At 43.3% G+C, this 15,079-nt stretch overlaps 2 protein-coding genes across 2 annotated transcripts; one reads left to right on the plus strand and one right to left on the minus strand.

Moving 5' to 3' along the window:
- The first annotated feature begins 239 nt into the window (after nt 1-239).
- On the plus strand, nt 240-2,351 carry LOC124653878 (putative PAP-specific phosphatase, mitochondrial). The gene is made up of 8 exons (XM_047192938.1): nt 240-471; nt 547-658; nt 775-998; nt 1,068-1,127; nt 1,261-1,646; nt 1,724-1,802; nt 1,889-1,939; nt 2,050-2,351. Exons 1-8 carry the CDS (start codon nt 244-246, stop codon nt 2,191-2,193), a joined length of 1,284 nt encoding a protein of 427 aa, XP_047048894.1. The 5' UTR covers nt 240-243; the 3' UTR covers nt 2,194-2,351.
- A 735-nt stretch (nt 2,352-3,086) lies between these two features.
- Nucleotides 3,087-5,201, minus strand: LOC124655953 (flocculation protein FLO11-like). Its single transcript, XM_047194776.1, has 3 exons — nt 4,599-5,201; nt 3,755-4,547; nt 3,087-3,577 (listed from the first exon to the last, which is right to left on the minus strand). The coding sequence occupies exons 1-3, from the start codon at nt 5,199-5,201 to the stop codon at nt 3,087-3,089; spliced, it is 1,887 nt and encodes a 628-aa protein (XP_047050732.1).
- Between the last annotated feature and the right edge of the window lie 9,878 nt (nt 5,202-15,079).

Here is a 15,079-nt window from a genome sequence, read left to right on the forward strand (position 1 = left end):
CTTATGATTTTGTTGTCGAAAAGCTGGGTGGAATCTCGGAGAGATTGTTGAAAGTGACAGTAAGAATCTTGTTGGAAGTGACGCCCTGAAATTTGCTAAGAATGGAACTTCCGAAAGCTATAATTTTATCGGAAGCTCGTGCGTCCCTGAAGGCCTATCCTGTAGCGTATATTTGCGATCCATAGGAACACGTATTTTCTGCAAAAGAATCCGCCGTTTTGCGTGCGCTCCCGCCACACACACATGCCGCTCCTCCACCTCTCGCTACCGCGGCACCGCCTCCTCCTCGGGCAGCGGCGCAGCCTGATCGCCCCGCCGATGCATCCTCCCTCCCGCCTCTCCGTAAGAGCAGCGGCTGCGGCGGTACACGAGGCGTGCGCGCTACCCTTCCCGCCGAGCCACGCCCCACACCACCGCGAGCTCGCCGCGGCCATGGCCTCCGTCGAGCGCGCCTGCCGCCTCTGCGTGGACGTGAGTTCATCAACTCCTCCTCCCCTCTCCTCTGGATTTGACCAACCCTGAAGAAGAAATCGATTGCCTTGACAGGTGAAGGAAACGCTACTTTCAAACGACAGAGACAAGAGGAGGGTCGTCGAGAAGAATGACCAAACCCACGTGACGACTGCGGATTTCGGAGTTCAGGCACTCATTAGCTTCGGTAATTCACACACTTCGCTTCCTCACTCCTCAGTTCAGCTAATCAGTAATGATATGCACTTCGTTCGCACATCTGTCTGATCGAGGCCACCTTAACTACCATGGCGCTACCGGAAGAGCTGCAGCAACTGTTTCCATCGATACCTCTGGTGGCCGAAGAGGACTCGACGTTTCTGCGGTCGCCCGATGCCGATGCTGGAATCGTCGATTCGATCTCAAGCTTTGTCGCGAGAAATGTGAGTAACAACGGTTCAACTTTGACTCATGATGATGTGTTGAGAGCCATTGACAGAGGTGGCAGGGAAGCTGTCTCTTTTGATTCAAAGCCTGCTACTTACTGGGTAAGATATACATGTGGAAGTTTGGTTTACCATACATCTTGGTTGCAGACTTGATGATGGTTTTTGTAGATACTTGACCCTATTGATGGTACCAAGGGTTTCTTGAAAGGAAACGATACGCTGTATGTGGTATGTCTCTCTTTGTATCCATTGTATGCACATCTCTTATATGAAGCTTTTTTGTCAAGTCCTTCCGATTTATATGAAACTTTTTTTGCGGGTAATTTATATGAAGCTTTTTTTTTTTGGACTTGGTTCTTAGGTGGGTTTGGCTCTAGTGGTGGATGGTAAGCTAGCAGTAGGAGTGATGGGATGTCCAAATTGGAGCAATGCTACTACCATAGTCAACAAGGAAGACGAAAGCGCCGCGGCCTGCCATGGCGATGGCATGCTTATGGTGTCCCATGTAGGTTGTGGCACCTGGTCTAGGCCCCTGTCTGCTGGGATTGGCCAGTTCACAACACCGCTAGATGCTTGGACGAGATGCTCTGTTGATCCATGTTCAGTTCTGCACATGGCACGCTTCTGCATCGTCGATAGCCACACATGGGATATGATGCCCTTGTCTGCCCACTTCGATTCCACAATGGATGAATCTGAACCCAGAGATGAGAACAAGATTCTTCTCCAAAATTCCTGCGGTGGCAGGTTTGTTGCATTCTTCTTCTAACCAGTTCAAAGTGAATCTACGCCATTGTAACTCCTATTATTGCTGTTTTTTTTAGCTTGTCCAAGTACCTCATGGTAGCTTGTGGGAGAATGTCAGTTTTCATCCTCCTAGCACGGGCGGCAAAACTGCTCAAGGTCACCCCTTGCTTGAATTACCTTTTGTGCTGCAATGACAGGTTTTTGCAGTTGTACTGATCCTTCTATTCCATCTGTTGACATAGACTTGGGATCACGCTGTTGGGGTAATTTGTGTTGAGGAAGCCGGAGGTCAGGTACGCCTGTTTGCTAAGCCAAGGGATACAGGAGATGTCCAATTAATTGCTCTATTGATATTTAAAATTATTGTAAACACACTGAGCCTGTAACTTGATTAAACTGACAGACCTGTGACTGGAGCGGGAAGCCATTGGATTTTGCAGCTGAAAGAACCGGGCGTAGAATCATCTACCCCACGGGCGGTATCCTGTCGACAAACGCTGCTCTTCACGACAAGCTTGTGGAAATGGTCTCCGAAAACTACAAATAGCAATGTTGCATAGCTTCTGACCCAAACAGTTTGTACTCTTTCTTTCCTTCTGTACAAAATTTTGCCCAGATGATCTGGCCGAGCAAACTTGGTCTAATCACTTTCAGTGTCATCACAAAACATATATACACATGAAGAAAAAAGATGTTCTCTCTGAATAATCTGTGCCTGAACTGCTTCAGCAGCTTCATTCAGAAGCTATACTGGCCGAACATCACAGTTTTTGTCTTGGTGTCCAACTTCTTGCAGAATTCTAAGACCATCTTCCTTCACAATGTCTGAATTTGTCGGATAATCCTGAAGGCTACATGCATGGTCCTAAAACGTCCAGAAAAATGTGAAGCAACAGGGAAAATTCCTAGACCAAATGTGACAGCAGTGCAAAGATGTGTGACCACCGATTCGAACCACCTATAAAGACAACCAGAAGGTTGTGGATCACCTGGCTGTGTCACACGATATCGACCTCTCTGTGGGTTTTTTCGTGCAGAATTGACACCTTGCATAACAGATCAATTCAATACCAAAGAGTATGTTCTGAAAGCATATCTCATAAAAGATTTGGTAATATCGATTTGGTATTGTAGATTTTGATATATTTTCCTACAGTTTGGTCAAATTTAAATGGGTTCGACTTAAGACAAAAGTAAGTGGCCTTGCATTTTATACAAGCGGAAGGAGTATTTTTTGTTTTGTTTTGGAAAACTGAGACAAAGTTTCGTTAAGTTCATCACCACCGTAATTTATTCTTATTTGGTAAAAACTTCAAATCTGTAACACAAAGCAGAGTAGGACACATCAACTTCCTATAGAAAACCTCTAACACGAGTACTTCAGAGACTCCCCACACTTGCACAAATTTCACAGGTTCGTAAACGATGGCACGCTTCAGGTCAGGAAACGCTCACGGAGCTGGACCGGCCTTGCTTTTCCTGAAGGGAGATCACGGTCTCGAACGCACCTACAAGTGCCTTCACCTTGCTCTTCCTTGCCTCGACGAGCCTGTTTGCCGTCTCCTTGATAACCTTGTTTAAGGATCGCTGCTCTCTCTTCTTCTCATTGGTGTCCTGATGCCTCAGGACAATGACTTCAGCTCGTGAAGCGCCTGAATCTCTAGATGCAACAGAAGCTACAGCGCCCCTCTTCCTGGTGACCCTTCCTCTGGTGGGATCTTTGCTTATGTTTCTATCATCAGTAGCCTTTGCGGGCCTGAACCGGACTCGTCTGGGACTATTGCTGTCAGAGCTGCTAGCAAGTTTAGTTAGCACCTTGGCTCGGCGAAACGTTAGCTTGCGAGGTAACTGCCTCAGGGTGCTTGAGGTTGAGGATGTGGATGATGGCATTGGCCTTCCTGCACCTTCAGTTTTCACAACAACAGCCTTTTCTGAAATATTTTGAAAAAGAATTCTTTGGTGAAAGACAGTATAATCATGCAAGTTGAATTATGGACTGTTTATTAGCATTATTAATTGTGACGTCAATCCTATAGTACTATGAGGAATTTCGTAACCTGTGCTGCAATCATCATTTTCAAGATTTGTAAGGTACAGATAAAATGTACCTTTGTGAGATTTCCTCTCTTTGTTGTTAACATCTGGTTTTCGTATTTTTGGCGAAGTTGTCTTCACTATTTTCTCCTTGTGAACAGAAGAACTTTCTATCCCATAAACCTTCTTACTCTTCATTGGGGAAGCAGAAGTTGTTTTCTTGGCTGCTCTAATCCTTGGGCTTAAAAGAGACTTGGCTGACATGTTTATAGAACGAGACAGCTTCAGTGGACTCAATATTGTAACCTTCTCCTCTCCCTTTTTTTGGCCAAGTAGAGAATCTTTCCTTGCAACATTCTCCTCTGCCATCTTTCTACCTGTCTGTTTTCCTGAAGTAGGTGATGGGGCTGGAGCAATTTTGGTTGCTAAAGCCTTCAGCTTTGAGAACCTAGTAGATTTGGAATCTGTCGCACTAGCTGGTGATGGTGCTTTGATTTCCTTCAATTTCAGAGAAGTTGATGCCACAATCAACTGCGGTTTCTTATCCCCATTGAACTTGCTAGTAGCACTAACATCTGCCCTTTTCGCTATTGTCCTTGGTCTGTCAGAGCTTTCAACTGATGTGCCTGCAACCTTCTGCTGTGACTTTACTCCGGTTTTGTGGCTGGACACCGTGTTTCTAGTTGCAGTCGATGTTGCTTTCGTCTTTGGTTTTACAGATCCCCGAGAGAAACTCTCTGGTTTAGTCTCATGCTCTTTTTTTTTGTGCTTCTCTGGTGCCATCACAGTCTGATCACTCCTCTTCTCTGAACTTACACAACTTACACATTCAATTGCCGAATGACCGGACACATGATCCACAAGTGACTGTTCCATAGCTTTGCGTACATCCTCGGAGGGTAGCGTGGAGTCCATAACATGATCGTCAGACTCGTCATTGTCCTGAATGGCCAATGGCATTTCCAGATCAATGCTTACAGCACCCTCTGACAATTCTTCATCTCCGCAGTTTGACCGATCATCGAATGACATGATCAGGCACTTGTCTTCAGATACTTCATCCGGCAGTTCTATACACGGAGAGCTTTCAGAATGACCAGGTACTACTTTCAGTGGTGGCTTTTGCTTGGTAAAACCAGGCTTAACAGAGCCACTGCCCTTGTTTACATGTGAAACAATCTTCGGCCCCGGGTCCTTCTTTCCTGATTTGCCTCCTGGTGGTACGAGTTCAGCCTGGTCTTGTTTTCCGTGCCTCGCATTGGCGCGGTCCTGACGCCAGGGACGAGAAGGCCCGTCTTTCTTAGTTTCAGAGGAATGATGGGTACCAAATTTGCAGGTGTCATGGCAAGAGCCAGTGGATGCTCTGCGGTAATGTGGATCTGGCTTCTCCTTCCTCCTAAGATAGGGTGGAATACTGTTGCCATGTATAATTCCAGTAATGTTTACCGGGAAAATATCTCTCTTGGACTCAGCTTGTGCAGGGGTTGAAGTGTTAACCTCTTTGACCACCTCTTCGGCCATTTAGAAGCACAGATGCTGCAATTGAAGGCAGGCACATATATTACTAATCTATATCAGGAGTAGATATTACTAATTAATCTATATCAGCGAGATGCGTGTGCTAGTTGCGAGCTTAGCGTAGTTGACTTGACACCATATGTATTATCTCAATGTTTAATCAACACTAATTAGTACTATAGTACAGATTAAAGATCAAACAGATGCCTCCCCGTGATCAACGAAATGAGACCCGATTAAACAGATCGACATCCGGACATTACCATCATGATGAAAAAGAAAAAAAATCCTCACAAGCAATGAAATGGAAGAAAAACTGTAACGCCACCGCCAGGCCTGTTCAAGAAGAAACTAGATTGGATCGTCGAGGCTAGTCGAGTCGATGGCACTACGAGCGAGAATCGAGAGTGTCCATCACGAGAACACGCAACGAATAATGGACAGACAAGCGAAATGAAATCTCCAGATTAAAACCTGACCTGCTGAGTGCTGACCTGCTTCCGGTTCTTGATTGAAGGAACTCCAGAAAGATGCTCGACCGATAGGAGACTAATGCAAGGAGGAGAAGAGAGTCTGCGTGCCTCGTATCCCGCCGCCGCCTCGCCCCCGAACGGACGAACAGGGCAGCTGCTTCTGGTTGGTACGGCTGTGCCGAATCGGTCGAAGTGAGGAATGATCCGCCAGAGCTCAGAGGAAGAGGTAGCCGCTGACGAGGTAGGCGTGTGCGCGCGTGGGGTTGGAGGTGGGAAACACTAGGACACTAGGTGCACTGGGTCCATGGACCGGTGCGGTACAGTAGCACTCCCTCCGTTCGGAATAAATCGACGTGAGTGGTGCACATGGAATAGCTTAGGTAACGTCGATTAAACATGAACAAAGGGAGTAGTTCATAGTGCTGATTAAGAAATAAAAATAAATTAAGAAACTCCACCCCATTAATAATGCAGTACAAACAGTTCCAAAAATTATAAATATATCTTTGGACCACCTAAAGATGAATACAAACACTAGCACAACTCGAAGCGCACCTCCATCATCGGAGCCCGGAAAAAATATCATAGTAGAGTTTGTTATAGTAGACAAACTATAAGTCGTTGTACCAAGGCCCCGAAGAACCTACGCACCAACCGTAGATCGGAAGAGGCTGACGTGAAAACACACCAGCGAGCATAAAAATCGACTAGATCACAGGAAATCCTCTGGCTACATGAATTTACGCGCCCTCCATCGACGCTAGACGCACCATCGGAGCGAACATAGGGTGGGGATGACCTTATTCTGATCACAGGATGTAGCATCCGCCTCACCATCCCGAAAAAGACACAGAAAATAACCTAAACAAAAAAGGAGAACCCTCCCACTGGCGAGGGTCCGTGGCCCGTCACACCTCCAAGCCCACTGAAGGTCGAGCGGACTATCCGCGTCACCAACGAGGGGTAAGGAAACCCTAGATGGGTTTGGCTTGGCTGCCTCCCGATCGCCTCTATCCCTGGAACTCCCGTACCGATTCGGTATGGCTTTTCGTCAAGTAAACCCAGTGTTCAATGTTCTTCCACGTATGTGTGTGATTGGAAGTGCATGACATATTTTGATCGTTTAAACTTGATGTTTAATCAACGGTTAATCCAATGATATACGTATTACGGATTTGTTAGATCTCGTCTAGCTAAGAATTAAGTTAGTGCTCAGTCAAGTCTTGTCGTGTGTGCGGGAACACGTACTGAAAGGACGAGATGTCGCCTAGAGGGGTTTGAATATTCGTTTTAAAAACTCTTACGGATTTGGCTTGTAAGAATGCGGAATTAAACTAACGTTTATTTTACAAGCACAACTCCTAAATATGCTAGGCTCAATTAAGTGCAACAACAACAACTAAAGCTAAGCAAGATAGGCACAAGATATATGTAGCACAAGTGATAGCAAGATATATGTACTTCAAGCACGATGGCTATCACAAGGAAAGTAAGCTCGGGTATAGAAATAACCGAGGCACGCGGAGACGAAGATGTATTCCCGTGTTCCCTTCCTTTGCAAGAAGGTACATCACGTTTGGAGGGGTGTGATACGCGTACAGCACGCGTCCGTTGGGAACCCCAAGAGGAAGGTGTGATGCGTACAGCGGCAAGTTTTCCCTCAGTATGAAACCAAGGTTTATCGAACCAGTAGGAGCCAAGAAGCACGTTGAAGGTTGATGGCGGCGGGATGTAGTGCGGCGCAACACCGGAGATTCCGGTGCCAACGTGGAACCTGCACAACACAACCAAAGTACTTTGCCCCAACGAAACGAGTGAGGTTGTCAATCTCACCGGCTTGCTGTAACAAAGGATTAGATGTATAGTGTGGATGATGATTGTTTGCGAGAAAACAGTAGAACAAGTATTGCAGTAGATTGTATTTTAGTATAGAGAATTGGACCGGGGTCCACAGTTCACTAGAGGTGTCTCTCCCATAAGATAAACAACATGTTGGGTGAACAAATTACAGTTGGGCAATTGACAAATAGAGAGGGCATGACCATGCACATACATATTATGATGAGTACTGTGAGATTTAATTGGGCATTACGACAAAGTACATAGACCGCTATCCAGCATGCATCTATGCCTAAAAAGTCCACCTTCGGGTTATCATCCGAACCCCTCCGAGTATTAAGTTGCTAACAACAGACAATTGCATTAACTATTGCGCGTAATGTAATCGGTGACTACATCCTTGAACATAGCACCAATGTTTTATCCCTAGTGGCAACAACACATCCATAACCTTAGAGGTTCTTGTCACCCCTCCGGTTTCACGGAGACATGAACCCACTATCGAGCATAAATACTCCCTCTTGGAGTTACTAGCATCAACTTGGCCGGAGCATCTACTAATAACGGAGAGCATGCAAGATCATAAACAACACATAGACATAACTTTGATAATCAACATAACAAGTATTCTCTATTCATCGGATCCCAACAAACGCAACATATAGAATTACGGATAGATGATCTTGATCATGTTAGGCAGCTCACAAGATCCGACAATGAAGCACAATGGGGAGAAGACAACCATCTAGCTACTGCTATGGACCCATAGTCCAGGGGTAGACTACTCACACATCACTCCGGAGGCGACCATGGCGGCGTAGAGTCCTCCGGGAGATGAATCCCCTCTCCGGCAGGGTGCCGGAGGCGATCTCCTGAATCCCCCGAGATGGGATTGGCGGCGGCGGCGTCTCAGTAAGGTTTTTCGTATCGTGGCTCTCGGTACTGGGGGTTTCGCGACGGAGGTTTTAAGTAGGCGGAAGGGCAAGTCAGGAGGCGGCACGAGGGGCCCACACCATAGGGCCGCGCGGCCAAGGCAGGGGCCGCGCCGCCCTAGGGTTTGGCCGCCTCGTGGCCCCACTTCGTCTCCTCTTCGGTCTTCTGGAAGCTTCGTGGCAAAATAGGACCCCGGGCGTTGATTTCGTCCAATTCCGAGAATATTTCGTTACTAGGATTACTGAAACCAAAAACAACGAAAACAACGAAGCGGCACTTCGGCATCTTGTTAATAAGTTAGTTCCGAGAAAATGCACGAATATGACATAAAGTGTGCATAAAACATGTAGATAACATCAATAATGTGGCATGGAACATAAGAAATTATCGATACGTTGGAGACGTATCGGCATCCCCAAGCTTAGTTACTGCTCGTCCCGAGCGAGTAAAACGATAACAAAGATAATTTCCGGAGTGACATGCCATCATAACCTTGATCATACTATTTGTAAAGCATATGTAGTGAATGCAGCGATCAAAACAATGTATATGACATGAGTAAACAAGTGAATCATATAGCAAAGACTTTTCATGAATAGTACTTCAAGACAAGCATCAATAAGTCTTGCATAAGAGTTAACTCATAAAGTAATAATTCAAAGTAAAGGTATTGAAGCAACACAAAGGAAGATTAAGTTTCAGCGGTTGCTTTCAACTTGTAACATGTATATCTCATGGATAATCGTCAACATAGAGTAATATAATAAGTGCAATATGCAAGTGTGTAGGAATCAATGCACAGTTCACACAAGTGTTTGCTTCTTGAGGTGGAGAGAAATAGGTGAACTGACTCAACAATGAAAGTAAAAGAATGGTCCTCCATAGAGGAAAAGCATCGATTGCTATATTTGTGCTAGAGCTTTGATTTTGAAAACATGAAACAATTTTGTCAACGGTAGTAATAAAGCATATGTATCATGTAAATTATATCTTACAAGTTGCAAGCCTCATGCATAGTATACTAATAGTGCCCGCACCTTGTCCTAATTAGCTTGGACTACCGGATCATCACAATGCACATGTTTTAACCAAGTGTCACAAAGGGGTACCTCTATGCTGCCTGTACAAAGGTCTAAGGAGAAAGCTCGCATTGGATTTCTCGCTATTGATTATTCTCAACTTAGACATCCATACCGGGACAACATAGACAACAGATAATGGACTCCTCTTTTATACATAAGCATGTAACAACAATTAATAATTTTCTCATATGAGATTGAGGATTTTGTCCAAAACTGAAACTTCCACCATGGATCATGGCTTTAGTTAGCGGCCCAATGTTCTTCTCTAACAATATGCATGCTTAACCATAAGGTGGTAGATCTCTCTTACTTCAGACAAGACGGACATGCATAGCAACTCACATGATATTCAACAACGAATAGTTGATGGCGTCCCCAGGAACATGGTTATCGCACAACAAGCAACTTAATAAGAGATAAAGTGCATAAGTACATATTCAATACCACAATAGTTTTTAAGCTATTTGTCCCATGAGCTATATATTGCAAAGGTGAATGATGGAATTTTAAAGGTAGCACTCAAGCAATTTACTTTGGAATGGCGGAGAAATACCATGTAGTAGGTAGGTATGGTGGACACAAATGGCATAGTGGTTGGCTCAAGTATTTTGGATGCATGAGAAGTATTCCCTCTCGATACAAGGTTTAGGCTAGCAAGGCTATTTGAAACAAACACAAGGATGAACCGGTGCAGCAAAACTCACATAAAAGACACACTGTAAACATTATAAGACTCTACACCGTCTTCCTTGTTGTTCAAACTCAATACTAGAAATTATCTAGACCTTAGAGAGACCAAATATGCAAACCAAATTTTAGCATGCTCTATGTATTTGTTCATTAATGGGTGCAAAGCATATGATGCAAGAGCTTAAACATGAGCACAACAATTGCCAAGCATCACATTATCCAAGACATTTATAGCAATTACTACATGTATCATTTTCCAATTCCAACCATATAACAATTTAACGAAGAAGAAACTTCGCCATGAATACTATGAGTAGAGCCTAAGGACATACTTGTCCATATGCTACAGCGGAGCGTGTCTCTCTCCCATAAAGTGAATGCTAGGATCCATTTTATTCAAACAAAACAAAAACAAAAACAAACCGACGCTCCAAGCAAAGCACATAAGATGTGATGGAATAAAAATATAGTTTCGGGGGAGGAACCTGATAATGTTGTCGATGAAGAAGGGGATGCCTTGGGCATCCCCAAGCTTAGACGCTTGAGTCTTCTTGATATATGCAGGGGTAAACCACCGGGGCATCCCCAAGCTTAGAGCTTTCACTCTCCTTGATCATGTTGCATCATACTCCTCTCTTGATCCTTGAAAACTTCCTCCACACCAAACTTAGAACAACTCATTAGAGGGTTAGTGCACAATAAAAATTAACATGTTCAGAGGTGACATAATCATTCTTAACACTTCTGGACATTGCATAAAGCTACTGGACATTAATGGATCAAAGAAATTCATCCAACATAGCAAAAGAGGCAATGCGAAATAAAAGGCAGAATCTGTCAAAACAGAACAGTTCATATTGACGAATTTTAAAATGGCACCAGACTTGCTCAAATGAAAATGCCCAAATTGAATGAAAGTTGCGTACATATCTGAGTATCACGCACGTAAATTGGCATATTTTTCTGAGCTACCTACAGCGAGGCAGGTCGGAATTCGTGACAGCAAAGAAATCTGAAACTGTGCAGTAATCCAAATCTAGTATGAACTTTTCTATCAAAGACTTTACTTGGCACAACAAAACACAAAACTAAGATAAGGAGAGGTTGCTACAGTAGTAAACAACTTCCAAGACACAAAATAAAAACAAAGTACTGTAGGTAAAAACAATGGGTTGTCTCCCATAAGCGCTTTTCTTTAACGCCTTTCAGCTAGGCGCAGAAAGTGTGTATCAAGTATTATCAAGAGACGAAGTGTCAACATCATAATTTGTTCTAATAATAGAATCAAAAGGTAACTTCATTCTCTTTCTAGGGAAGTGTTCCATACCTTTCTTGAGAGGAAATTCATATTTTATATTACCTTCCTTCATATCAATAGTAGCACCAACAGTTCGAAGAAAAGGTCTTCCCAATATAATGGGACAAGATGCATTGCATTCAATATCCAAGACAACAAAATCAACGGGGACAAGGTTATTGTTAACGGTAATGCGAACATTATCAACTTTCCCCAAAGGTTTCTTTGTAGAATGATCAGCAAGATTAACATCCAAATAACAATTTTTCAGCGGTGGCAAGTCAAGCATATTATAAATTTTCTTAGGCATAACGGAAATACTTGCACCAAGATCACATAAGGCATTACAATCAAAATCTTTAACCTTCATCTTAATGATGGGCTCCCAACCATCCTCTAACTTTCTAGGAATAGAGGCTTCGCGCTCTAGTTTCTCTTCTCTAGCTTTTATGAGAGCATTTGTAATATGTTGCGTGAAAGCCAAATTTATAGCACTAGCATTAGGACTTTTAGCAAGTTTTTGCAAGAACTTTATAACTTCAGAGATGTGGCAATCATCAAAATTCAAACCATTATAATCTACAGCAATGGGATCATCATCCCCAAGGTTGGAAAAAATTTCAGCAGTTTTATCACAGGCAGTTTCAGCAGTTTTAGCAATTTCAGGGCGGTTTCTCGCGCTTTGCATTAGAAGTGGAAACATTGCTAACACCAATTCTTTTATTATTAATAGTAGGAGGTGCAGCAACATGTGTAGCATTAGCATTACTAGTGGTGGTAATAGTCCAAACTTTAGCTACATTCTTCTCTTTAGCTAGTTTTTCATTTTCTTCTCTATCCCACCTAGCACGCGAGTTCAGCCATTAATCTTATATTCTCATTAATTCTAACTTGGATGGCATTTGCTGTAGTAACAATTTTATTTTCAATATCCCTATTAGGCATAACTTTCGATTTCAAAAGATCAACATCAGAGGCAAGACTATCGACTTTAGAAGCAAGTATATCAATTTTCCCAAGCTTTTCTTCAACAGATTTGTTAAAAGCAGTTTGTGTACTAATAAATTCTTTAAGCATAGCTTCAAGTCCAGGGGGTGTGTTCCTATTATTATTGTAAGAATTAGCATAACCGTTGCCATTATTATAAGGATATGGCCTATAGTTGTTACTAGAATTGTTCCGGTAAGCATTGTTGTTGAAATTATTATTTTTAATGAAGTTTACATCAACATGTTCTTCTTGGGCAACCAATGAAGCTAACGGAACATTATTAGGATCAACATTAGTCCTATCATTCACAAGCATAGACATAATAGCATCAATCTTATCACTCAAGGAAGAGGTTTCTTCGACGGAATTTACCTTCTTACCTTGTGGAGCTCTTTCACGTGTGCCATTCGGAGTAATTGATCATCATATTATCAAGAAGCTTTGTTGCTTCACCAAGAGTGATGGACATAAAGGTACCTCCAGCAGCTGAATCCAATAAATTCCGCGAAGAAAAATTCAGTCCTGCATAAAAGGTTTGGATGATCATCCAAGTAGTCAGTCCATGTGTTGGGCATTTTTTAACCAAAGATTTCATTCTTTCCCAAGCTTGAGCAACATGTTCAGTATCTAATTGTTTAAAATTCATTATGCTACTCCTCAAAGATATAATTTTAGCAGGGGGATAATATCTACCAATAAAAGCATCCTTGCATTTAGTCCATGAATCAATACTATTCTTAGGCAGAGATAGCAACCAATCTTTAGCTCTTCCTCTTAATGAGAAAGGAAACAATTTTAATTTTATAATATCACCATATACATCCTTATACTTTTGCATTTCACACAATTCAACAAAATTATTGAGATGGGCAGCAGCATCATCAGAACTAACACCAGAAAATTGCTCTCGCATAACAAGATTCGATAAAGCGGGTTTAATTTCAAAGAATTCTGCTGTAGTAGCAGGTGGAGCAATAGGTGTGCATAAGAAATCATTATTATTTGTGGTTGTGAAGTCACACAACTTAGTATTTTCAGGAGTATTCATTTTAACAACAGTAAATAAAGCAAACTAGATAAAGTAAATGCAAGTAACTAATTTTTTTTTTGTTTTTGATATAGCAAACAAGATAGCAAATAAAGTAAAACTAGCAACTAATTTTTTTGTATTTTGATTTAGTGCAGCAAACAAAGTAGTAAATAAAATAAAGCAAGACAAAAACAAAGTAAAGAGATTGGGAAGTGGAGACTCCCCTTGCAGCGTGTCTTGATCTCCCCGGCAACGGCGCCAGAAAAAGAGCTTGATACGCGTACATCACGCGTCCGTTGGGAACCCCAAGAGGAAGGTGTGATGCGTACAGCGGCAAGTTTTCCCTCGGTATGAAACCAAGGTTTATCGAACCGAGTAGGAGCCAAGAAGCACGTTGAAGGTTGATGGCGGCGGGATGTAGTGCGGCGCAACACCAGAGATTCCGGCGCCAACGTGGAACCTGCACAACACAACCAAAGTACTTTGCCCCAACGAAACCGTGAGGTTGTCAATCTCACCGGCTTGCTGTAACAAAGGATTAGATGTATAGTGTGGATGATGATTGTTTGCGAGAAAACGGTAGAACAGATATTGCGAGTAGATTGTATTTTAGTATAGAGAATTGGACCGGGGTCCACGAGTTCACTAGAGGTGTCTCTCCCATAAGATAAACGGCATGTTGGGTGAACAAATTACGGTTAGGCAATTGACAAATAGAGAGGGCATGACCATGCACATACATATTATGATGAGTACTGTGAGATTTAATTGGGCATTACGACAAAGTACATAGACCGCTATCCGACATGCATCTATGCCTAAAAAGTCCACCTTCGGGTTATCATCCGAACCCCCTCCGGTATTAAGTTGCTAACAACGAGACAATTGCATTAAGTATTGAGCGTAATGTAATCGGTGACTACATCCTTGAACATAGCACCAATGTTTTATCCCTAGTGGCAACAGCACATCCATAACCTTAGAGGTTCTTGTCACCCCTCCAGATTCACGGAGACATGAACCCACTATCGAGCATAAATACTCCCTCTTGGAGTTACTAGCATCAACTTGGCCAGAGCATCTACTAATAACGGAGAGCATGCAAGATCATAAACAACACATAGACATAACTTTGATAATCAACATAACAAGTATTCTCTATTCATCGGATCCCAACAAACGCAACATATAGAATTACGGATAGATGATCTTGATCATGTTAGGCAGCTCACAAGATCCGACAATGAAGCACAATGGGGAGAAGACAACCATCTAGCTACTGCTATGGACCCATAGTCCAGGGGTAGACTACTCACACATCACTCCGGAGGCGACCATGGCGGCGTAGAGTCCTCCGGGAGATGAATCCCCTCTCCGGCAGGGTGCGGAGGTGATCTCCTGAATCCCCGAGATGGGATTGGCGGCGGCGGCGTCTCGGTGAGGTTTTCCGTATCGTGGCTCTCGGTGCTTGGGGGTTTCGCGACGGAGGCTTTAAGTAGGCGGAAGGGCAAGTCGGGAGGCGGCACGAGGGGCCCACACCATAGGGC

This window comes from Lolium rigidum, chromosome 5 (genome assembly GCF_022539505.1).
Source record: "Lolium rigidum isolate FL_2022 chromosome 5, APGP_CSIRO_Lrig_0.1, whole genome shotgun sequence".
NCBI lineage: Eukaryota > Viridiplantae > Streptophyta > Magnoliopsida > Poales > Poaceae > Lolium > Lolium rigidum.